Source organism: Pantherophis guttatus, chromosome 3 (genome assembly GCF_059756535.1).
Source record: "Pantherophis guttatus breed Tessera chromosome 3, ASM5975653v1, whole genome shotgun sequence".
Classification (NCBI taxonomy): domain Eukaryota; kingdom Metazoa; phylum Chordata; class Lepidosauria; order Squamata; family Colubridae; genus Pantherophis; species Pantherophis guttatus.
This window is the reverse complement of record NC_142065.1, coordinates 100,378,036-100,404,070: the sequence shown is the minus strand read 5'-3', so window position 1 is coordinate 100,404,070 and position 26,035 is coordinate 100,378,036. Positions and strand designations below refer to the sequence as shown.

At 36.3% G+C, this 26,035-nt stretch overlaps 1 protein-coding gene across 3 annotated transcripts in view; it reads left to right on the top strand.

The window, feature by feature from the left end:
* HMCN1 (hemicentin 1) overlaps positions 1 to 26,035 on the top strand; it is a 226,242-nt gene that overhangs the window by 186,393 nt on the left and 13,814 nt on the right. For all 3 annotated transcript variants that reach the window (XM_034409613.2, XM_034409614.2, XM_034409612.2), the window contains exons 83-99: positions 2,504 to 2,717; positions 6,074 to 6,208; positions 6,618 to 6,808; positions 7,505 to 7,586; positions 9,663 to 9,932; positions 11,703 to 11,873; positions 12,304 to 12,474; positions 13,154 to 13,324; positions 15,325 to 15,495; positions 15,782 to 15,952; positions 16,870 to 17,040; positions 20,190 to 20,339; positions 20,882 to 21,019; positions 21,591 to 21,712; positions 23,607 to 23,844; positions 24,964 to 25,026; positions 25,612 to 25,731. In XM_034409613.2, the coding sequence (XP_034265504.2) occupies positions 2,504 to 2,717; positions 6,074 to 6,208; positions 6,618 to 6,808; positions 7,505 to 7,586; positions 9,663 to 9,932; positions 11,703 to 11,873; positions 12,304 to 12,474; positions 13,154 to 13,324; positions 15,325 to 15,495; positions 15,782 to 15,952; positions 16,870 to 17,040; positions 20,190 to 20,339; positions 20,882 to 21,019; positions 21,591 to 21,712; positions 23,607 to 23,844; positions 24,964 to 25,026; positions 25,612 to 25,731 (2,749 nt within the window). The remainder of the gene's footprint in view (positions 1 to 2,503; positions 2,718 to 6,073; positions 6,209 to 6,617; positions 6,809 to 7,504; positions 7,587 to 9,662; positions 9,933 to 11,702; positions 11,874 to 12,303; positions 12,475 to 13,153; positions 13,325 to 15,324; positions 15,496 to 15,781; positions 15,953 to 16,869; positions 17,041 to 20,189; positions 20,340 to 20,881; positions 21,020 to 21,590; positions 21,713 to 23,606; positions 23,845 to 24,963; positions 25,027 to 25,611; positions 25,732 to 26,035) is intronic.

The window sequence follows — 26,035 nt, the reverse complement described above, 5'->3', positions numbered from 1 at the left end:
AGCTGAAGACATTGCAGACACTGTTGGACGAAGGGATTAATTTAACTTGGCTACAATATAATCAATTACAATTGAGATGGAAAGAGGACCAAAAAACTGGTATTATGTTGCACGAGGAAGAATTGGTTAGACATATAAGAGAGAAAGGTCCAATGCATATCAAAAGGCTTTATAATGTTTTGCTAGAAAGGGACTCAGAAACTGAATTAGTTAAAGATTGTATGATTAAGTGGGCACAAAATTTTGAAGAACCAGTGATGTTGGAAACATGGGAAAAAATTTGGGTTCAGAATGTTAAATTTACACAGTCGCAGAACTTGAGGGAAAATTTCTATAAAATGTTTTATAGATGGCATTTAGATCCCAAAAAGTTGTCATGTATGTACCCTAATGTTCAGCCAAAATGTTGGAGATGTGAATGTTTGGATGCTACGTATTATCATGTTTGGTGGACCTGTAGGAAAGTTAAGGCTTTTTGGATAAAAATTTGGTGGGTCATGCAGAATGTTTTGAAGAAAAAAATTCAATTTTCTCCACAATTGTTTTTATTGGGTATAGTTAAGGGTTTTACATTGGGTGAAACAAAATTGATATTGTATATGATAACAGCAGCAAGATTGTTGATAGGTAAATACTGGAAGAATGAAGCTTTGCCCACTATCGAGGAATGGACTTTGAAGATGGCCAGTTTTGCAGAGATGGCGAAGATTTCAGCATATTTAAAAGATTGTTCACAAGAGACTTATGAATGGGAATGGAAAAGGTGGATAGAATATGTTCAGAACAAATATCAAACTAGAAAGTATCAAATAGCTTTTATTTGAAAATAATGTATTGGAAATATTTTAATGTAATGAGGTAAAGAGAAAAATTATACAGGGGAGGGAGGGGTTCAAGTTTATATATGAGTGTTATATTAAGGGTTTTTTATGAGTATGAATATATTATAGGGAAGTCTGGGGGGAGGGGAGGGTTAGGGAGGGTTAGGGAGGTTGGGAAGCTTGGGGGGGGAGGCGGGGGGGAAAAGGGGTGAAAATGTAATTGTAAAACTTTTGCAATTAAAAAAAAAAAGAAAGATTGGTCATCAAAGTTGTACAGAACTAAATATCTCCTTTCTTCACTGGATAACTTTTTATAAGGCAGAGGGTGGTAACATGGGGAAAATAAACATGCAATGAAAAAAGATGATTGAATGCAAATGGTTAGCAGCTTTATTTATCTATGTATACCTAATTATCTATTCAACTGACATTCCTGGTCTGTTCAGCTTTACGTATTAGTATAAAAATAATCTAATCAAATTTTCTTTTCATGCAAGAACTGCACTTCCTGCAAGTCTGTAGAGATTCTCAGTCCTCCAGGTCGTGGTTGTCCCAAAGGTGCTTTTTCAGGAGGCAACTGGACTTTCTTGTTTTGTTCTTTGAAGACATTTCACTTCTCATCCAAGAAGCTTCTGTACCTCTGACAGGATAGTGGGGAATGGAAGGATTTATATTCCTTTCAGACAGCTGGTCATTTGCATCTTTTTAGAGCAGTGGTTCTCAACCTTCCTAATGCCGTGACCCTTTAATACAGTTCCTCATGTTGTGATGACCCCCAACCATAAAATTATTCCTAAAACCATTGAAAATATGTGTTTTCCGATGGTCTTAGGCAACCCTTGTGAAAGGGTCATTCGACCCCCAAAGGGGTCCCCACCCACAGGTTGAGAACCACTGTTTTAGAGGGTCGTTGAAGCACTTGGAGGTTTATCTGTGTCCTCAGGGTCACCTGAGTAGTGCTCTTGGTTCTGGTAGTCTGCAATTTTTTCTCTGGAAATCCATTCCTACTCCCACACCATTCAAAGGATGTTCATCCCAAATTGTCTTTTAGCTATACAATTTGGGATGAATACCCTTTGAATGGTGTGGGAGTAGGAATGCACTTACTGCAGCAGCAGCACTGTGCGTTAATAATCTACAGTGATGCCCAAATGATACCTATGGTGATGTAATCATGCAAACACCACAGCTGTACATTTGTTACCCAACATTTGATGCAAATATTAATTATTTATTTATTCAATTTGTACAGCTGCCCATCTCAATCAATGATTCCTGCAGCTTATAATTGAAAACAATATACTGCAATTAAAACAATAAAAACATTTTAACACAATAAAATAATAAAAAGCTAAATAAAAAGTATTTAATCATAGCTTACATATAATTGTTGTTGATAAGAAGTGGAAATTTGAAGAGAAAGTAATATTTCTTCTGTTGCATTTTTTTTTCAACATGTGCCATGCTGAATACCTAAATTCTTTATAATGCTCTATTACTTGGAAACATTTTTTGGGGGGGGAGGGGGAAATCATAATGAGACATTTTGCTGCTGGTGTTCTATTGGCTGATTCAAATCTACCTACTAATATTATTAAAATAGTTTCTGTAGTACAAATAGCTATTAAATTTTTTTGATTTTGCCCTCTATGAATATGGAATTGTTTTCCTTCTCTATTTAGCCGGAAGATTCTGGGAGCTACACCTGTATTGCTAGCAATGCGGCTGGTGAAGACACCCATACTGTCAGTTTAACAGTTTATGTGCTCCCAGCTTTTACTGAACTCCCTGGAGATGTAACTTTAAACAAAGGAGAACAATTGCAATTAACTTGTAAAGCAACAGGAATTCCTGTACCCAACGTTAGATGGACGTTTAACAATAATATTATTCCAGGTGAGTTAATCCAGAAAACTATAATAAATGGTAGGCTGTAAAATTAGATGTGGAGCCATGTTCTTTCAGATTGGAAAGCATCCCCCCCCACACACACACTGTAAATATAGCCTTTGGTTTTCTTTTTACCATCTGCAAATCTGAAATACACTGTATAGACTGTATATGTAATTGCACGAGAGCACATTCAACCAATTCAATTCAACCAACTCAGCTCAACTCAGCCAATAACAGAGTACAAAGTATGTGGGAAGCAAATCAGAGTTTAATTTCTATTCTGATCCTTCCTTCCTTCCTTCCTTCCTTCCTTCCTTCCTTCCTTCCTTCCTTCCTTCCTTCCTTCCTTCCTTCCTTCCTTCCTTCCTTCCTTCCTTCCTTTCCTCCTTCCTTCTTTCGCAATGTGATTTGCAAAATAAGTTGTCCTGGTAAGTTAAGGAGGGAATATTTCTGGTACTGATAGAAGAGAATATTTGTAGCTCAGGGTTGAACTGTGGGGTCCTTGGTGTTTCTGAGTTTGGCAGTTTTGTTGCAGAAGTTTTATTACCAAACTGGCTAACATCATCAGTGTTTTGGAACTGGGCCATATGCCTTGTTTGTGTAGATTATTTTTTAGGTTTAACCTGTAGCTTTAGGCCTAGAGAAACACATTTCTTTTACTTTAATCCCTAGCTATAAAAAGTATTACTAAAATATCAAATATCTATCAAATATGGTTATGGGTGCGACTCGGCGCACCCATGTAACACCCCTCCTGCGCGAGCTGCACTGGTGGTCTTCCGGGTGCAATTCAAGGTGTTGGTTACCACCTTTAAAGTGCTCCATGGCTTAGGACTGGGGTATATACGAGACCGCCTTCTGCCATCAACAACCTCCCACTGGCCAATACGCTCCCACAGAGAGGGGCTTCTCAGGGTGCCATCAGCCAAACAATGCCGACTGGCGACACCCAGGGGGAGAGCCTTCTCTGTGGGGGCACCAGAGAATGAGCTGCCCTTAGAGCTTCGTCTTAGCCCCGACCTGCGTACTTTTCGCCATGCCCTTAAGACCCTTTTGTTCCAGCAAGCCGGACTGGCCTAATACGAATTTTATAATGGATGTATGTGTGTTTTAATTCGCGGGCCAAATTTTATATATTCGATTTTAATTGGTTTTAAATTTTATAAATCTATGTGTTTTAATATGACTGTACACCGCCCTGAGTCCTTTGGGAGAAGGGCGGTATAGAAATCTAATAAACTTCAAACTTCAAATACTTAAAGCCATTAAAGAGGAGCCGAAGTGGTGCAGTGGTTAGGGTGCAATACTGCAGCTACTTCAGCTGACTGCTAGTTCAGCAGATCAGTGGATCAAATCTCACCGGCTCAAGGTTGACTCAGCTTTCCATCTTTCTGAGGTGGGTAAAATGAGAACCCAGATTGTTGGGGGCAATATGCTATTTAGTATACTGTCTTTGGTGTAAGCCGCCCAGAGTCCTCGGAGAGTGGGCAGCATAGAAATATGAATAACCTATATAAATAATAATGTAAATGTTCGTTTGTTCAAAATCGTAAATCTCCAAAAGTTCTTCACCGATTGCTTTGAAATTTTGACACAACGTTGCATTCGAATACGTGCGTGTTTTATATACCTATATTATATTGATGTCATACCTGTGACAGGTAAAAGCATGAAAAACATTGAAAAACATTGCAAAACGGCACCATCTGCTGGACGTAAAAGCAACACGCGCTATACTAAATATTTTACGCTTCCATTTCAATGTTTCCGATTTATGATCCATTTACAATTTCCAAATTTCCAATTCTACGATTCCATTTCAATGTTTACGATTGCATTGTTAAATTCAATTTTCATAGATGTCGATTTATTTTCATTTTGATTTAATTATTTTGTATGACATTGCATTGGAATTGAGCTGTGCCGTATCCCTCTGTAGCTCAGGTCCCGCCTACTTTGTGTCTGTCCCACCAGTCTTTTCACTCGGTCGATTGGATTCAGACCTCAGTTGCCTTTCTCTAAGTTTCTTTTTGGACTTTAATGTCGCAGCACCACAATGGCAGGCACGACCCAGGTCTTTTCTCCTCAGCGCCACCGCCGCTCAACCCACAAGCAAAATGGTGGGAAATGTCAACCGCCACGAAGCGTCCTCCCGACTAACGGAGTATGCCATACCTTTGGCAGGCACCCTGATTCCACCTGTGGTGCGGAGAGCTGCAAAGGTGACGGTGGTTATACCGGCAAGCCAGGAACCCAGCTCTTACACCCGTGGCAAAGTATCCTCGGAGGCGTCCAAAGACAAACCTCCGGATCCCCAGGAATGCAAACTCATAGACGGCAGCCCGGGCAGAGGCGTCCGCCAATCCCACAACACACAGCTCTCCCAATACAAGCACCAAATAAGTAAAAGTCCAAGAATGCAATTGATTAAGCAACGTTAAAGTCGAAAAAGAAATGTAGAGAAAGGCAACTCAGGTCTGAATCCAATCGACTGAGTGAAAAGACTGGTGGGACGGAGGCAAAGTAGGCATGACCTGAGCTACAGAGGGACGTTATTGGCACTTGGTCAAAAAATATTGTATACCCACAAGATTGGCCCACAGCAATGCATGTCCGGGTACAGCTAGTAATAATAATAATAATTAAATACCACCTTAACTCTCACTACCAAATACCTTAATTTCCTAAATATGGTTTTGTTTAGAGACACATTTGTCTGGAAGGAGTTCAGTAGCTGAAAAACAATCTGCAGGAAGTTTCATAATTAAACATTTACAGGTAGTCCTCAAATTTGCAACCATTTGTTTAGTGACCGTTTGAAATTACAACATCACTGAAAAAGCGACTTGTGACTGCTTTTCACACTGACAACTCTTGCAACATTCCCATGGTCACATGATCAACATTCGAATGCTTGGCAAATAGCATATATTTATGACAGTTGCAGCATCCCAGGTCATGTGGTCACCTTTCGTCACCTTCTGACAAGCAGAAGGGGGGAAGGCAGATTCACTTAACAACTGTGTTCCTAACTTAACAACTGCAGCGATTCCCTTAACATTTGGGGTTAGAAAGGTCATAAAATAGGGCAAAACTCTGCTTAGCAACAGGCATTTTGGACTCCATTGTGGTTGTAAGTTGAGGACTAACTGCATTGTGAGCAGAACATGAGACAAGAAGACAATATGGCTTCCTGTTTGTCTCCAAATTTTGTTTTTTGTTTTTTGCTGCAAAGCGAAGTCAATTATAGGAAATAGTCAATATATCTTTAAAACATTTTACTGAATTAAATAAATTTTACAAAGATGTTTTAATTTATGTTGGTTTATTTTTTTTTTCAACTTCTCTTGTTCGGCTAGCACAATATGATGGAGTAAATGGATTGAGTAAACTCATTATTGAAAAAGTGTCTAAGGAAGATTCAGGAACCTATGTGTGTATGGCAGAAAACCTAGTTGGTTCTATCAAGGCTCTTGGATCCGTTTATGTTAAAGGTGTGTATTGCTGATAAGTTTTGGCCTTGTTTCACAATTTTCTGCTTTCATATTGCATCTAACTACAATATAATGTATGGCAAGGAGGAATAACGGCAATCAAAATATTCAGCTTACAAAAATAAAGCATTTAATTATGATTGATAGGTGGAATGAAAATTTCTGTTTCCAGTTTGGGTTAAAATGAAATTGGATACATATTGTAATTAACAAATTGTCTTACTATGCAAATGATTCCATGCAAAAATAGCAGAAATGCCTAGAAAAATAGAATGGCTAAATCTCATGGGTTATGACATATATTTATGGGTTATGTTTCAGATCCACGTAATGTTTCCCCAATATTGTGGGTTTCAAGTTTCTACAGACTTTTGTTTTCTACTTAGTTTCTTATTATTTTGAAATTCAGAACCTCCGGTATTCATGGGAGATTATCATTCCAGTCGGATTGAACCCTTGGGTGGCAATGCCATTCTCAATTGTGAAGTCACAGGAGACCCTCCTCCAACTATTCAGTGGAGCAGAAAAGGAGTTGGCACTTTGATCAGCAATCGAATCAGACAACTTAGCAATGGATCCCTTGCCATTCGTGGCACAGTAGTGAGTTACATTAAACTAATGCAACAATTGTATTTAATTAAACATGATAGTATCCATCTTCTACCAGCAAGGTGTCTTGCTATGATCATCCCAGTTATTTTTATGACACCATTAAGGGATATCAATTCAACTTGAACTTTTTCTTTTTTTGTAACTGCTACAGATGCTCTTTTTCATATATTCATATATTCCATATATTCTAAAATATTTTTGCATGCATGTATGTGTGTATGATTCCAGATTTTCCTAACCTTTGCTAGATTCAACAGAATTACAACTGCCAATGCAGGGCAAAAGGTGGCAATTATGACTGGGAATTATGGGAGACATATTTGCAGCACATGTGGAGAGAATTCCCAAGTAGCATAGTATTATAAATATCTTTATTTTATTTGTGACCAGTCAGGCTATACCTCCATATTGGCACACTATAAAACAATCTTGCCTAAACTCCAGATTCCTAAATATTCCAGTCAACATAGTCAGTGGAAATTGGATCATATATAAACAGGTGGATTTCTTTTAATAAAATCCACATACTAAAAAAAAAGTTATTTAGCTAAGTTATATCATATCATGAAATTAGAAATATTTGCCTGCAATGAATAATTTCACTTAAATCCTACATCTGAAAATGTATAAGATATTGTTTGATATAGTCAGTCCCAGACTGAACAATCACCTGTATTTTTTCAGAATGAAGATGCTGCAGAATATATATGTATAGCTACAAATGATGCTGGTGCAGTTGAATACCATGTCACTCTTACATTACATAGTAAGTTACAGACCCATATTCCTACAACTTCCTATGAGTTATGAAATGTGTAGCCAGGTGTATCTGCTGTACTTGTAAATGTTAGTAGTTTCCAAACAAACTGAATTCTTTATTTAACACATACTCTCTCCAACTCCAGTTCAGTTTTAGAAACTGAACAAGAGATGAGTTAATGATGTAGTACCACGTCAATGCTCCAAAGTCAACTTCATAAATTAATCTCAAACAATATATTTACTAACATGAATTTGCTTTCAGATTTCACTGCCTTCATTTCCTTCTTGTCAAGAAGTAGGTTTCCATAGCCTCAGGGCCTTCAAATGGGTCTGGAGATTCGGGAATTCTTAGTCAAACATGTGGATGGCATCAAATTGAAATAGAGAGTTCGCGAATGAGGAAATTGTCACTTCACTTATTTGAAGAATTCATTCTTTTTGGTATCTAACTGGAACTGACCAATTCTGTGGCTCAGAATATTACTACTTTTCAGTTTACTAAATACTGCAATCTAGTTATTGCTTTAAAAAAAGGATTTAAAATATTTATCTTTTTCCAAAATGATTTGGGTAAGGAATGTATTGAGAGAAAATATTGTTATTTGCCTCAGTATTACATAATCTGGGACACATCCTATAGATTCCAATAATGTTCATTTTTGAGTAAGCAAGCATAACATATTTTGCCTATTTTTAAGAAAATTTGAGAATAATGACTACATAAACACACATACTCCTGTGGAGATTTTCTTAGCTTGGTATGAGGAGGCATCCAATTAAAAATTTCAAGGATTACCATGCTTTTTATTTTATTACCACAACATTAGATGGGTATAATAGGGGTGATATGATAGCAATATCTCAGGGGCTGCCACAAAGAAGTGGAAGTCAAGCTATTCTCCAAAGCACCTGAGGGTAGGACAAGAAGCAATGGGTGGAAACTAATCAAGGAGAGAAGCAACTTAGAACAACTGATCAGTGGAATAACTTGCCCCCAGAAGTTGTAAATGATCCAACACTGGAAGTTTTTAAGAAGAAATTGGATAACCATTTGTCTGAAGTGGTGTAGGGTGTCATGCCTAAGCAGAGGTTGGGCTAGGAGACCTCCAAGATCCCTTCCAACTCTGTTATTCTATTCTAGATACCTTTGTTCATAAAATAAAATAAAATAAATCATGGAAAAATACAACATTATATTGTACGAAAAAATACACAACTGGATAAGAAATAGAATACAAAGGATTTAAGAATAAACATAACAGATATTATTCAGATCAACAATAAATCTATTTGCCCAACTTTAATATTCCTGAAACTTTTATTACTTCCTAGTATACAGTATTAACCTTGCTTTGCACAGACAACTGAAAGAACTGGGCTTTTCCTGTTGAGTTTTAAAATACATTTTAAGATGATCAAATAGTTGTATGGAATATTTGAAAAGTCCTCTTCAATGTTGTGCTGACTGGCAGTCTGTATACCCATCTCTGAATGTTACGTCAAGAATCATGAATGACAGCAACAGTGTATGTCCTTCCCAGCCCAATATTTTCTTTTATAGCACAGGTGAATATTTTGAACAGTGGGTTGCACTTCATTAGTACTAATTTCATCTTCAGGACTATTTTTCTATCATTCTCATGTTAAGATTTTCCCTTTCTTTCCTGATTTAGTCACACTTTATTTCATTTGTTTCCCATGGGTAAAAGCAGAAAATAGCTTTCAACATTCAGAAATTTGCTACATTTTGCAAAGTACTCCTTGGAGGCTTTTGAGGCATAAAAAGGTTGCAGATGCCAGCTATGGATTACCTATCCCTTACTCACAATCTCTCACTTACCTCAGGTTAGATTTGATATAATAGCAAAAATGCCTGCCACTTACGACAATTAAAAAAAAATAAAATAGGACAGAAAAGGAAAATGTTTAAGCCACAGAATTATTAAAATGAGAGAAATGGAAATAGTACTGCATTATAGCATTGAATAGACTACGGAGAAGTATTAAAAAGGAGAGAGCTCTGCTTTTACTGATTTATCACAGAATCCCAGCCAACCCAGGAATATTTTATTTCTCTTAGGTGCACCTGTTATTAAAACTGAACCAGTAGAGATCATTGTTGATGCTGGAACCACAGCAGTACTGAACTGCCAAGCAGAAGGAGAACCTCATCCAACTATTGAATGGTCTCGTCAAGGCTGGCCTCTTCTGAATCAAGACCGAATGACTGTTTTGACGAATGGCTCCCTACGTATTGCAGTTGCTCGTAAAGATGATACTTCTGAATATGAATGTGTAGCTAGGAATCTCATGGGTTCTGTCCTTGTCAAAGTGCCGTTCATTGTCCAGGGTTAGTGTTGAGGCTTTGTAGTTAATCAACCTGCATTTTTAAGTAAAAAAGCAATAAAGATATGTCACTATATTTGTATCTCTCACTCAGTAAAGTTGTCTACTGAGACATACTCATGTCAGAAGAGAAAACTGTTGCTGTGCTTTTAGAAATAATATTAATTTGAAACCTGAAAATCTCCTATAAGATCTAAATTTGTACTTACTGGAAAAGATTAATTTTACATCTCTGCATCACTCTTTAAATTCAAGTTTTTTATATCTATCTATCTGAACGTATGCTAGACGCAGAGGTTCTATAAGCTGCCTCAGTTATTCACAAGGTTTGGTTTCTAAGGACATGCCATTCTTCTTTGTGCATGCTCTAGAAACAAATTATTGAAAGTTTAAGAGTAAAGAGTGAAGAATAAGAGTGAATAGTTCCACCAATTTTTATTAAAGCTAAGTGTACCTCAATTATTAGAAGCTTGAGAAACAGAATAATGTTGGATTGAGGGCTGAATCATTCAATATGATTCTTCCAGAGGTGAAATCCAGCAGGTTCTGACAGGTTCTGGAGAACCAGTAGCGGAAATTTTGAGTAGTTCAGAGAACTGGTAGCGGAAATTTTGAGTAGTTCGGAGAACCAGCAAATGCCACCTCTGGCTGGCCCCAGAGTGGCTTTGGAATGGAGATTTTGCAGTATCCTTCCCCTGCTGTGCCCACTAAGCCATGCCCACCAAGCCACACTATGCCCACCAAACCACGCCCACAGAACCGGTAGTAATAAATTTTGGATTTCACCACTGGATTCTTTCCATTCTTTGATGGCATTGAGACAGGGAATACTTAAGGTTCCAATGTTTTCCCTAGAAGTAGAAAAAACCTGGACTTGGTGGCAGGTCTTTGGTCTGGTTGCTCCAGTGCTGCAGAACACATTTGCAGATATTCTGGCCTTTTGAATGTTAGTGGTGAACTAGGCTGCCAGTTATTACTGTATCATATTGTGATCCGTTAACCCTCGAAGAGATAAAACAGAAATAAAGAAGTAGATCTCAGATTGTAAACTGATCAGAATCTATGGAATGAATTCTATAATAAGTAAATGAATATCAAGGAACTACTCATTCCATTATTTTCTCTCTTTTTTTTTTGTTCTTGACATATAAAGGCCCCAATATTATTTATGACCATTCGTTTTTAACTTCCTTCCTATTTTATCAGCCTTTTCAAAACATCAATAAAAGGAAGTTAGGAGGCATACTTTAATCCATTCATTAGTTCACCTACTTTAATTATATAGATAGAATAATATATTCAGAGATTGGAGGCAAGCCTATAGGCCAGTGGTTCTCAACCTGTGGGTCGCGACTCCTTTGGGGGTCGAATGACCCTTTCACAGGGGTCGTCTAAGACCATCAGAAAACACATATTTTCAATGGTCTTAGGAATAATTTTATGGTTGGGGGTCACCACAACATGATGAACTGTATTAAAGGGTCGCGGCATTAGGACGGTTGAGAACCACTGCTATAGGCCATTTTTAGGTTGTGATAGGATAATGAAAAAGGGGATTTTTTCTCATTTCTCAAAAGCCAAGAACAATTGCTAATCCTGAATCACTTCCAGCCAAGTCTTTATTCAATATTTAGTTGTCATAATTCACAACAAAATTGTTGTAGACTAATGGCAGGTCAACCTTTTGATTTTTTTTAAAGACTGCAGTCAATAGCATGCGTGTATAGGGTCTAAAAGGAGTATTGACCAAATTAATGAATTTGTTCCATTGCAGTGCACGGTGGGTTTTCTCAATGGCTTGACTGGCAACCATGTAGTGTAACATGTGGTCCAGGTGTCCAAAAGAGGATTCGTCTATGCAACAATCCCTTTCCTGCTAATGGTGGACGAAGTTGTATGGAGCCTGATTATGAAATACGCATCTGTCAGAGCAAGTTGTGTCCAGGTAAATGCTCATCTTTTTTTTATTCAGATTGATTATCTTATAAATCTGAAATGGATACCATAAATGCTTAAGAGATACTTCTACCATGATTCAGTGCAATTATTTCTTCATTACTCATGAATAATTTTTACATTATGTTATCCCCTAGCATTCACTCTTGATGCTGAAGTTATTTAAATGAAATTCCACTTGTGTCCTTGGAACTTTCTTCCAAATTCACAAACTTAGCAGCCACAACTATGTTTAGATTTGATCAAGAGGACATTTTGATTTGATCAAGAGGACATACTAAGGAAATACTGAATAATGGCCAATGTTGCTATTTAATCTATACCACCAATCCATTGAATCTTTTATTATTGTAATTATGAAGTTATCAATCATTTCAGTGTATATGAGTAACTGAAAATAAATTGTGGATGCTATTTAGTGGATGGAAGCTGGTCAGAATGGGGGTCTTGGGAAGAATGCTCTAAAACCTGTGGGCAAGGCAACAAAACCAGAACCAGAAGTTGCAGCAACCCTCCAGCTCAACACAGAGGAAGACCTTGTGAAGGCAATGCAGTGGAGCCAATTCTGTGCAACATAAGGCCCTGCCCAGGTGAGAAATGACTTAGTCATATGCTTGACATAAAATTTCTTTTTCTTCCTCAATGAATCATTTGTAAAACATATCTACTTGTCTGTTCCAGAGTAAACACTGGAATTAGTTTTAAGAAGATGGAAAATTAAGAAGGTTTTTAAAAGATTTTACTCTACTACAGTGTTTCCATAATCTGTTTTGAGATTCATGTTGGATTGCTGTTCTTAATTTAAATGTTTCAGATATTAGATTGTAAACTGCCATGCACACTTCTATTCTGAAAAGTGCTATATGCAGTTAATACATTCATAAAATTAAAAACTTCCTATTAAAAAACCAAAAGTGAAATTGTTGGATCCAAAAGTTTTTAATCATAAAAAAACCCCACATGTCTGCCTTTATAATTTTTTTTCTCTTTTCCATCTTAATGAGACCTTTGATTCCCTCTTAAATTGTACAAGTAATAATAGGAGTGGTAGCTCAAAATGCCCTTGTTTAGTTTTAGGCAGTTTTCTTCTTCTAATATGTTCCAAAATGTTTGGAATCCCCTGATAGGCTTCTGGAGAGAATCAGAGGACAAAAAAAATATCCATTGTGCAAATGGCCTTCCCATATATGCCACTATGATCCATTCCAATTTGTATTTTTCTTTTCTATTTTTACAGTTTCTTTTTGGACTAACTTTGTTTGCTTCTAGTTAATGGTGCCTGGAGTTCCTGGTTATCATGGGGACCTTGCAGTGAGACATGTGGCAAAGGTACTCAGAACAGAATAAGGCTGTGCAATAATCCTCCTCCATTATTTGATGGTTCCTACTGTAATGGGCCTGATGTACAGATGCAGGTTTGCAATGAGAGAAATTGTCCAGGTAAATTATAAATAGATTTTGTTTTTAATCTGAATTTATAGAAAACACTTTTTTTTCATTCTGTATAATTGAGTCCGATTCTTGCAGTTTTCTTGGCAAGGACTTTTTGGAAGCGGTTTGCCATTGCTTCCTTCCTAGGAGTGAGGGAAAGAGACTAGTAGACCAAAGTCACCCAGATGGCTTTGTACTTAAGGTGGGACTAGAATTCATGATCTTTCAGTTTTTAGCCTGATGCTTTAACCGCTACCACTAAACTGGCTCTCATTTAAATGCAGTGTGTGTTCTAAATATAGTGTGAGACAGAAATGAAGGGAAGTTTGGCTAAATTGAATTTATGGTGAAGAGGGAAGGAAAGGGAAAGGGAAAATTTATCAGTAAGCTCTTTAAATGAACCTCTGGGGATGTGCTCAGGTAACAAATCACTGAACAAAGAGAGTTCTAATTTCTCTCCTCCATTTTTTTTTAATAGCAGTACTTGGCTCTCAGTTAGCGGTTCAGCTTGTAGATGAGAAAGTCAGCCAGTCTATGATAACTACAAAGTTTGGTTTTGTAAGATAAAGGAGGGTGAGCCTTCCTTCATATAGAGAATATTCATATTCTTAACTACTGCTTGGAACTTAATAGCAATAGCATTTAGACTTACATACTGCTTCAGAGTGCTTTACAAAAGAGGTTTACAGAGCCAGCATATTGCCCCCACAACCTGGGTCCTCATTTTACCAACCTCAGAAGGATGGAAGGCTGAGTCAGCCTTGAGCCACTGAGAACTGAACTCCTAGCAGTGAGCAATGAGTTAGTCTGCAATACTGCATTGGTTCCTCAATTAACTGCTCTAATTTGTAGATTTCTTAGACATCAGATTTAGCTACACAGAATGTGCACATATTTGCAATTTCTTATCTGAATGTTTATATGTTGGTATATGTAAAAGATACATCTTTTCATTCAATTAGGGTTTTTTTTAAATTTAATTTTAAATTTTAAAATTTATTTTAAATACAAGTAATGCAAACAATACGAACATATACATACACATCTAAATACAAAAATACAAATACAATACAATACAAAAAAATACAAATAATACAGTGCACCTCCAACCCCGGAGGCCATTTCCCCAGCCTTATATTTCTTCTTCTATAAGAGGAATAAAAATATATAATATATTCTAAATGTGCCCTTATCCCCTCCAAAACAGCATATATTCCTGAGTAGTTTTATTCCCTTTGCCTTCCACCAACACTGATTTTATAAAATCCTCCCATATTTCATTATATTTGTTTGTTTTAATCATCCCTTTTTAAAATTTAATTTCTGTTGTTAATTTATCATTTGTTGCCATGCTCCAAATTTCATTATACCATTCATTTCTTTGAATATCCCAATTTCATCCCCAGTATTTAGCCATCACTAATATAGCTGCCATTATCAAGTTTACAATCATTTCTTTTTTTGTTTCATTTTTGTTTTGTTATATCCCATTGTTCTACCAGCAACAATAATGCAATTCTCGGTGACATATCTAAATTTACATTCAAAAGTGCTCTAATTTCTCTAAACACCATGTCCCATATTTTTTGTGCACTATCACAATCCCACCACATGTGTTTATATGTTCCAACCACTTTCTTGCACCTCCAACATATATTTGTATATTTACCATCTATTTGAATTAGTTTATGTGGTGTTAAATACCACCTCCATATCACTTTGTATCCATTTTCCTTAATTCTAACTAACATATTCTTATATACTCTTCTATTCCAATTTTTTTTCCAATCATTGTCATTTATTTCTCCTAAAACTGATTCCCAAATTAATTTTAAACCTTTTGCCTACTCTTCTAATTCAATTAATATTCTATATATTTTCCCAATTCTTCCTTTACGTATATATTCTTCATTCACCTCATATTCTTTTATAATCATTTCAAATTTTGCCAGCTGTTTCTCTTTCTCCTCTAATCTTGCTTCCACTTTTATCCATTTTCATTTAACTAGTGAATGGAAAATGGACTTCCTGGTCTAGCTGGAGTGCCTGCACCATGTCTTGTGGAGGTGGGACCCAACAGAGAACAAGAGATTGCTCAGACCCACCGCCAGAGAACGGGGGACTCAGATGTGAAGGGAACGATCTCCAGGTTGACTTTTGCAACACTGACCTCTGCCCCAGTAAGTACATAGGGCCAATTTGATGTATACTGAGAAATATTTCATCTTGTAGGAGATTAAAAATTGGATTGGAGTCTGGTCCAAGAGAGCTATAAGGTTACATTCCAGGTAGGAGGGCAGAGGAGTTATTACAATATAGTTATTTCCAAAAGTGTTCCCTTCTCTTTATTTAAAAATAGGTTGACAATAAGCATACCACTGATACATTCTTTTTATTGTTATTAATTCCTGTGCCTTTCAGTATTAAAAAAAAAATACTGATTTGAAAAATGTCCTGTTCCCAAAGGACATGGAAACTGGAGTCCGTGGAGCAACTGGGGGACTTGCAGTCGAACATGTAACGGTGGCCATATGAGAAGATATCGGACTTGTGACAATCCTCACCCACTTAATGGAGGAAGAGCCTGTGCAGGGGCTGATACACAGACTCAGAGGTGTCATGCTGAGCTGTGTCCTGGTGAGTTAGGTTGAGACACACAGTCAGATAGGAAATACAATATTCTGGATGTCTGCAAAACAATGAGGTTACTTCTAACAATAACAATAGAAGCAACCAGAACTAAAAATCTATCTCATAAGACCCTGCATGTTCATAGGGTTAAAAATTCTTCACAAGTTCTGATAGATTTGAAATCTGGATATGTGTGAATGAGCTATTGGTTGTTCCTTTTTTTTGTACGAATCTACAGATTGCTGGAGTGTAGCTCTGTTTCCAACCAAAATAATGGTGCAAAGAGGAACAGAGACTAAGGTGCTAAGCCCCCTTTGCATTGATTATTTTGTTTTATATAGCATGGAGGCACTTTGCATCCCAGACTCTGATTGAGGAAAAAATTAAGGGATGTATAAAATCCACTTGGTTGACCTCCTTTGGGGATGAATGAGATCAACCCACTTTTGAAGAGACTGACCTGCTGTGCCTGTTTCTTAACTTGCAAACATCCATCATCTATCTTCTTTATTACTATTTTACTACAGAAAATAGATGTGCATGCAACTTTAGTATGTTCTGAAATAGATATTAAAGATTGTGAGTAGAGTTTCTGAAGTGAGGAATCTTCTATCCCATCCTCCAACTTCCTTCCCTTGCCTATTCTTGCTCCTATTCTTGCTCTAGCCTGCTCTATTTCAATCCTAGATTTCATTTGATTGCCATTCATCTACCTTTTAACTATTGATATCCCTTTCATTCATCTATGCATGATTAGCAGTAATAGTAATAATTTCAGTTATTATATAATAGTTGAATTATAATAGTTGCATTTGTCATTACAAAAAAAAAAAAACAAACAACCCAACCCCAAACTCTTGAGAAGCATTAATAAAACATTATTAATTTATTTTATTTTATTTTACTTCTGTATTGGTTTGCAGTGGATGGAAACTGGGGTCCATGGCAGCCTTGGAGTACATGCTCAGCATCTTGTGGAGCAGGGGAAAAGATTCGATCACGGTTGTGCAGCAATCCACCTGTCTCTAACAATGGACGTCCTTGTCCTGGAGATAGGGCTCAAATATCCAGATGTAACATTCAGGCTTGTCCAGGTACCTGTGCATACCCAAGTTTATGTCTCAAATGCTGGAGGAAAGGAGAAGCACATTATGTTATGGGCAACTCGCTTATTATAGGTGCTACTTTCCAAACAAGAAGAAAGTATATTCTGAATCCTAATCTGCTTTAATGAGTCTTTACTCTTGGATTTAAACAACATGAGGTGGAGAGGTTAATGATTACTGGAATTGCAGCAGCTTTAAGAGGAAATGTAAAGGTTTCTCCTAAGGCAAATGATAAGTTAAGATTGTCCCATCTTTGTCTTTTATTGTAATGAATGCTGATCCTGTCTATTCAGTGAATGCATTCAGCACTATTATAATGGTATAATGGTACATGTTGAAATTTGTAATGTAAATCCTTTGCTATTTAGGTCTTTAAGAGCTGAACTAGATTCTAAATGATGCAGAGCTGGTGTGATTGCATTGTTTATTTCCATTATCTTTCTTGTAATGTTATCTACCAAAAAAAAAATCATCTTGCACATTAATACAGATTGGAAGGCACTTAGTGTGTTCCTCTTTTAGATGCAGAGGGAAGAAAGAATAAAGAGGTACAGCATCAACCATACTTATCTTGAATTTGATGTTCAAATGAGAACATAAAAAAGGAATGAGAATAGCTAAGAAAAGTCCACAGCTAGGGACCATAAAAGGTCCTTTACCTGATGACAAATAGGGTAGAAAGCATTACGTTTTGTCAAAGCTGCCAAAATGTTGAACCACTGGCACCTTAAGAATTCTGAAAAATAGAAAGATAAAGATTCATATAAGGCTTTCATAGTGGGCAAAGCCAAACACAAGAAAGAGTTTTGCAGATGTGTTTCATGTATAAAACCTGATGCCCCAAACACAAACTTATTTACTTCAATGCACAATTTAGTCTCTCCTCTCACTTACGTTCTACAAAATTGCCACAAACACCGAATTAGCAAATACTATGTGATTACTCCTGGGGAGAATACAGAATTACATTCCTGTGAACCTCTGGTCGCAACATTTTCACCAACCAATCATTACATAAGCTAGTTTTATGTGTGTTTCTGTTTAAAATAACTTTATTTAATATATATTTCAGCACAAAAAAATCCCAAAAATTGTGAATTAAATAGATGGTGAAAAGGATACTTGTTTATAGTATTAGAGCTGAAACAGGAAGACAGAGCATCATCTTGTTCGACCTCAGCTGGGAACATGTGTGCTGGGTGACTAAATTTTTTGCCACCCTGTGCGTGTCTGCGAATGATTGCAAAAGTATTGCAATTTGTGATTACAAATAAATTTTAGCGAGGAGGTGAATTCACAAACATGGAATCTGTGGATAATGAGGATCGACTGTACATTTTCTCTTGTTCGGGATCAGCAAACCCCCTCCCTCTCACACACATTTCCAGCAAATACGAATGACACATCCCACCCCCACCTTCATTTTTCTTTAGATTATTCCTCCTCTATGTAATATATTTTCTTCTGGGTTGTTCTTTTCTTTTTTCTTTCTACAAATGACTTCTACATACTATCTTTCTTGACATCTTTACTGGCTCCAATTCTTTCCTCTTTTTGCTTCAGTTTCCAGATTGCACCAAAGCATGCTGAATAGGCAAGGAAAGCAAGGTAGTTGGAGGCCCAAACAGCTGATGCTTTCTAGCTGCCAAAGGCAAATATCTTTTAATTGGGCTAAGTATGGTTACTTGGAAATCACTAGCAAATGCAAGTAGTCCTTATTTAGCTACTACACCATTTAAAAGTAATTTTGTGACCAATACACACATTTATGACCTTTGCATTTTGATTTTCAACCAAGTTGCTAGTTCTGATTGTGGTCACTAAATGAGGACTTCCTGTATTATGTTGCTGACACAGTGGGTAGATTTACTAGGATATTTATTAAGCTTCTGAACAGGCAGTAGAGCACTTGACTTCTAATATTGCAGCCGATCTTTGATATTTTCTGGTATTATAAGCACTTGGACTAGCATATTTTAGTTTCATAATTATAACAGAGATATAGTGAATTAGTTCTCTCACTGCAGATCTGCTATCCTTTGCTTCACTAAAAGACCAATTTTTGAAGTTAATATGTTCAGCTAAACTCAAAAAAGAATTTGGAAACTATTCAAAGTTCCTGGCAAAATTTTGCAAATTAATCTAAAGGTTAATTATTATTTATTTTTTATTAGAGCCATTAAGAAAGTTTCTTAAGTGTTAGAAAGTTATTTAGAATGCTGGGTAATCCAAGTGAAGTTGTTTGTTGATTCCCCCTGAAACTTGTAAATTTGTAAATACAAATTTACAAAAATCTGATGAGGTTTGAAAAAAACAGAGATGTCTCTTTTGTGGCCAATACTTGGAATGTTTTTTTCCTCAAAATGCAGCAGAAGAACATGAAGTGGTTTTACTTGTCAGAATGATTAATATACTCTGTTGGTTTGGCTAATTTCCTACTCAAATAATGGCATAAACCCTGTCTGAATTCCTTTAGGAGCTTACTCTACTTTCCTTCCTGCCACATTTTGTTATGTTGGAACTAGCAAGCAGTGTTAAACAGGAATCATTTTTCACCTACAGGACTTTACACCTCGTAAAATGATATCCCTCTCGGGGCACCCGATCCGGTAGAATGATTAAGTCTGATAGATGTGCAATTTAATTTTATGGTTTCCTAACAGAGAAAGCACTGTGGCTCAAACCAGCACTTGACACCCAAACCCATATATGATTTGATTTTTTAAAAATATTCTATTTCAGTGTAAGAGATTTCCCAGACAGGTCATATTACCAAATATAAGGAGACGTACAGTAAAAAAAAAAATGGTTCTTTAATCCAGCATTTGTGATATCTATGGGAAATCCAGAAATGCACTAATACAGTGTTTTTCAACCTCAGGTTGGCTGGGTAATTCTGGGAGTTGAAGTCCACAGATCTTAAAGTCGCCAAGTTTGAGAAACACTGCAATAATATTAAGCCACTGAGAAGCATATGCTTCTTGGCATTATTTTCTTGACCAATGATAGCAATTCTCTCCATGAATTTTTCTAATTGCTTTTTTTTTTTAACCATCATTAGAAAATGAATTCTAGAATTTAGTTGTGTATTTTGGAGAAAACTGCTTCCTTTGGCTCTTCTTTCCTTTCCCCCGCAGGTGGACCCTCACATGCAAGAGGAAGTGTCATTGGACATATTAATGATGTTGAGTTTGGAATCGCTTTCCTGAATGCTACCGTAATAGATGGTCCAGATGAGGATATTACAAGCATAGAAGCCAAAATTACAAATATCCCTTGGAATCTTGGTACAGCTGTTCCTTTTATGCATTAAACATTTTATTTAGATATATCAGATTTACACCATTTATTTTAGTTGTAATATTATAAATCAGCATGAAAGGTCTATGTTTATCATGGCTACAACACTAGATATTATCAAGCTTTCATAAGTACAGAGCACATCTTTATTTTTTCCAGGAGCATAGAAGCCTTTAGAAAAATGGCACAGCACAAAAGTAGTTCAACTTCAGACTCTTGAGGGCCTATGTGGGTTTCAAATGGCATTCGGTCTATGTAGTAGGCCACCAGAACATTCGATAGCGGTATGGGAAAACCAGAAAGCAAGCAAACACATTGAGATCCTTGTGCTTATATCAATACATTCTTTGTAATGTTGATTTATTCTATCCTTTTCATAAATTATTTATGGCAGTCAGGAACAAAGAAAAAAAATATTCACGATCTTCAAGTTTTGTCAGCTAAATGTGAGAGGCAGTTGCTTTTGGAAGTGATTAAGAAAAATATTTTCAAAAATTGCAAATTATCATAAAGTTATTCCTCCTAAAAGGTCCTGTAATGAGAGTGCTGGTTTCTATTCTGAGTCCTATTTATTGGATAACAGCCAAGGAAATTGGAGAAGCTGTGAATGGCTTTTCGCTCACCAGTGCAGTTTTCAAGCGGGAAACACAAGTAGAATTTGCTACTGGTTAGTAAAAATAGAATACAGATGTTTGTTTTGTATAAGATCCAAAACATTTTCTTTTAGAAGTGTTCACAATTAATTTGCATATGATTCTAGGAAGAAGTGAATTTATAAAATAAACCCAATGGCAGTAACACCTTGATAGCCAAATGTTGCTTTGTACTTTCCAAACAACAAATGTATACAAAATCTGTATACTAAGAAAAAGCATGTTTTAAAATGCACAATAAAATGTGTGCAACTTTGAATTAATGGTTTTAAAAAAGAATCCACAATAGCATGAAAAGTATGAAACAATTACAATAAAGTGGAAATTGTTAGATTTGTGCAAATTGGCAACTGAGGCAGAAAGACATTAGTAGCTGCCTCTAATTTATTTTTATGTTTTAATAAATATGATTTTGGTATTTTGGGGTAGAAGCCTTTCTGTAATCACTAGCAAATACATATTTCAAGAAATGCTTTTTTACAGCCATTTAGTTCTCGACTAAATGGTCCATATCAATTCATTTCACACTTAAGATGTGAAATGCTCACATCATTCACTCATCAGAACTATTGTTGAAATCCATAGGGGAGCAAGTACGAATGAGTCATGTTGCCCGTGGTTTGGATTCAGATGGTTCTTTACTCTTGGATGTTGTCATCAGTGGCCACATACTACAGCTACAGTCAACAGCTGATGTTAATGTAAAAGTAAGTCAAGACATTGCTGCAATCATAGGTATAAATTATTAAGACATTCTTTGCTATATACAGTATTCAACCATATTCAACCGTATGTCATATTGAAGTGTCATACAAACACACACACACACAAGAGATATTATTGAAACAAGTAAATAATTGGTGAAACAATGTTATTAATTTAAGTTTTGTGCTATATTATTTATTTTTTTCTCTAAACTTTGCTGTACCATAATAAGGATCGAAACTGACTGTGTTACATGCAATTCTTATTTATTTTTAAGCAGTCATTTTTCTTTTTCTGTCCATGTCTCCAGCAAGCTTGTGTAATCTTGGACCATTTGTTCCTTGAAGGCTGTACACTGTTTTGAGGTCCACTATCCATTAGCATTATTCTGTTTGCTATTTAAGACTGAATTTTTGGCTTCTTTAGGACTTATGAAACTTGTCAAAGATCTAGCATGGTGAAACATTCCCATGAAGATAATTGTCTAAAATGTATTAGAATGCACTGTCCAAAGATTGAACAGGCAACAAAATAATTTGCAGAGAGAAATAAGAACATGAAATAGAGTATAGTGCTAAAGTCTCAAAAACCAGAAATGAAATCTAGTAAGGGTGAAGGTTCATTTTTTTTTTAAAATTTGATTTATATGCTGCTCTTCTCCAGAGACTCAGGGCAGCTTACAATGCGTTAAGCAATAGCCTTCATACTTTTGTATATTTATACAAAGTCAGCTTATTGCCCCCACAAACTGGGTCCTTAATTTACCCACCTTAGAAAGGATGGAAGGCTGAGTCGACCTTGAGCCTGATGAGAATTGAACTCACAGTAATTGCAGGCAGCTGGATGTTAAATGCTGCCTTAGGAGGCATTAGCCTCCTACGCCACTCAGGCTCGGAGCTTGTCGGTTTCTAGTACATCTAGTACAATATTTCTCTATAGGCAGTGTCCCTATTTCTACAGACATAGAAACCTCCTGAGCCAAATGTTCCTCTACTTCAATTACTTGTCTCCTTCTAGCCTTGAAGAGATCCTACATTAATCAGAAGTTGTTTGGTAGATAATAAAAGCCCTATTTTATTGCCATTCTCTTTCCTTAGGCTTCTTCCAAGTTCTGTTCTTAATTTTTAAAAATTACCTATACTTCTTAATTTCCAGCAGAGGGAGGTGCTGAGATATCTGACTCTTCATGTGACCAAGAACATTTCTGCCTTCTGGGGAATGTGGTTTAATAGTCTAGCACAAAGAACTGGTTACTGTCCCAACAAGAGCCAACCACTGGGAATAAATAAATCACTGGTGTCATATTATGTTGCTGGGGCACTGGCTACTCTGAAAGGATATATAAATCTTTGGCAATTGTTTTGGGGTTTGGATGTAAAAGATAGTTCTTTCCTCTTTTAAAAGAAAATATTCATGTTCCTTCTCTTATTGATTTCCCTCAAGGTAGTGCTGAATTTCTTTCCAGTGTACCTTTGTATCCTGCAATGGAACATTTTGTCAATGTTCCTTGCCTGCTCTCCTCAGAAGGAGGGAGTGTGACTGGCCCAAGGTCACCCAGCTGACTTTGTGCCTAAGGAAGGGCTAAAACCCATAGCCCCCCAATTTTTAGCCTGGTGTCTTAAAGTGCATTTCTAATTTATTCCAAAAGTCAGAGATAAACACGGAACTTGGGTTTTTGCCATTCATTCCTGCACTGAGAATAAAACATTGATGCCATTCCTCTGGAAAACAAGTAATTGAGTTCAGTATCAATTTCACCAATTTATTAAACACCAATATGAGATAAACCATATATCTCAATAAGTATCAGTTGCAATTTTAATTGTAAATGATTGTGAATTTTTGCATGCTGAACAAGGCAGTTTCTTCAGCTTAAAGCTGTGATGTTCATTTTAGGATTATACAGAAGATTACATTCAAACAGGCCTTGGTCAGCTTTATGCTTACTCCACTCGGCTCTTTAGCATAGATGGCGTCAGTTTACCATACACCTGGAACCATACCATTACTTACGATCCAAATCGTGGGAAAATGCCTTTCCTGGTTGAAACACTTCAAGCCTCTTCTATTAAAACAGAATACAACCCACATGAAGAAGCTCTGACTTTTAAAATTGCTGCTTCCATTACAAAAGGTATGGATTTTGAGGATGGTAGATATATACACACATCATCATCATCATCATCATCATCATCATCATCATCATCATCATCATCATTATTATTATTATTATTATTATTATTATTATTATTATTATTATTATTATTAAAATATGTTTTGTCATTTTCCTTCTTTACAATTTAGGTCAGATCACCTGTGGAAAGCTGTCAGTAAAATGAGGCAATCCATATGCTAAAGTTTAATATAATTATATTTAACTAAATAAAGACCAATTCAAATAAAAAACTTTGTATTGGTTGCACACAGACTTAGAAATGTTTGACAGTAATTGTGCACTCATAAAAGTTTTATTATCTTACCTTTTGCTTATTTTGTAAATAAAGTTTTTTCAAGATGCAACCATCCTTTGAGAAGTTATGACCTAATCAATCCTGGCAATTTTGGGTACATTTGAGCAATGGAGTATCAAACGTGAATTGGTCATCAGCCAGCATAAATTTCCTTAATTCAAGCTAACCTTTTGCATCTTCCCAAAAGAATGACAGTTACCTTTTTTTAATACTAATGAAGACAGAATGTCTCCTGTAAACATGACATTTGTTGTTTGGGGGTGATGTTCTTTTCTTACAGTCACCTTGAATACAAATGTTATTTTGGACTTTGTTTTTAAAATGTGATTCATAGAGACACACCATGTACTTTCTGGGTAAATATTTTAGTTCTGAATAGAAACTTTTTGAACTAAGATGCCCAGCAAGTATATTAAGGGCTGCCATAATAGGAAAAAAAATTGAAATTCCACTAGCCCAACTGTTTTCTCAACAGATAATTTGCAACATAAGATGCAGCTGTGGTAACATTGATAGACAGCAGTGTAGCCTCTAATGAAATGCCTCTAATAAAGAAGAACCTGTCATTTTTTCACTGCAATCTGCTCCGTTGTCGAGAACTGTTTTATCATTATGATTACAGTAGTTAAAAATCAGTTTCCATGCCATTTCATCCATCAGTTCTATTTCTTACCTCAGGAGCAATAAAAAACAAAGGGTCTTCCATCTTTGAAATGGTTGTCTTCTGAAAGATAAGAGTAACAACTTATATCAATCTGATTAGCCATTCCCTTTTTCCACAGGAGATCACAGCAACCAGTGCCCTAATGGGTTTAGTTTGGATTCTTCTGGTCCCTACTGTTCAGGTAAGAGAATCCACAAACCTGACCATTGCAAAAATTGCAGCACACCATATATTCTCCTTCCTCTTTCATGGACTGTTTTTTCCCCTTTCAGTTATCAAAACAAAAAGATAGTAAAGTACTGTTGGTATAAATGTCCTTCCAGGTGTTTATTTATTTTATTTTTTAAAAAGGGGGTTATTTTCAGTGGTGGAAAAATCCAAAATTGCCCGAGGAAATAAACTGGCAGGTATATCTGAAATGCTGGAACTTGTTTTTACAATGTGGAGCTCCTAGCTTTAGCATATAACGTGTTCTTTTAAATAAAACTGAATTGAAGATTGTTTTTCTTTTCTGATGTGCTTGGTAATGAGTGAGTTCAAGCAACATCTTCAACCTGGGTAGAATTTCAATGTGATGGTTCCTGGTTTCTTTTCCTTACTATTATTGTACTGGTGCTATCATTGTTGGAATTTCTTGTTGTGGGGAATAGAATCTGGGGACGTCAAAGATTAAATTTCTAGCAGACACCATGAAGCTGTTGGGCTACAGATTGTATTCTTAGGTATTTAACCATCTATTAATTATTCTGTTTTTTTCTCCCATTAGATGAAGATGAGTGTACAACTCAGAAACCATGTTCCCATATATGTCACAATGTTGTAGGCACCTATTACTGCTCCTGTGCCAAGGGTCTTACTATATCAGCAGATGGAAGAGCATGTCAGGGTAAGCATCACTTTCTAAAATCTCTTGGAGGACAATTAGTATCCCTGAAATCTAGGTGAGACCAAGGAATATCTTCTCCAGAGTGAGGGACCACCATAACTTCTCCAGTACAGTTCTACCTCATGAGTAATTATTTGTGGTAGGCAGTTGTTCTTAATTAGGGAATTGGGGACCCAGAAACAACAATGGAGAATAAAGGAGTCATAGATTGAAAAGAATAAAATGGCTTCTCTTTAAAGACCAGAAGGTAGCACAATAGCTGATAAGCTTCAATATATTTTTTGATTATGCCCTTTTAGGCTGC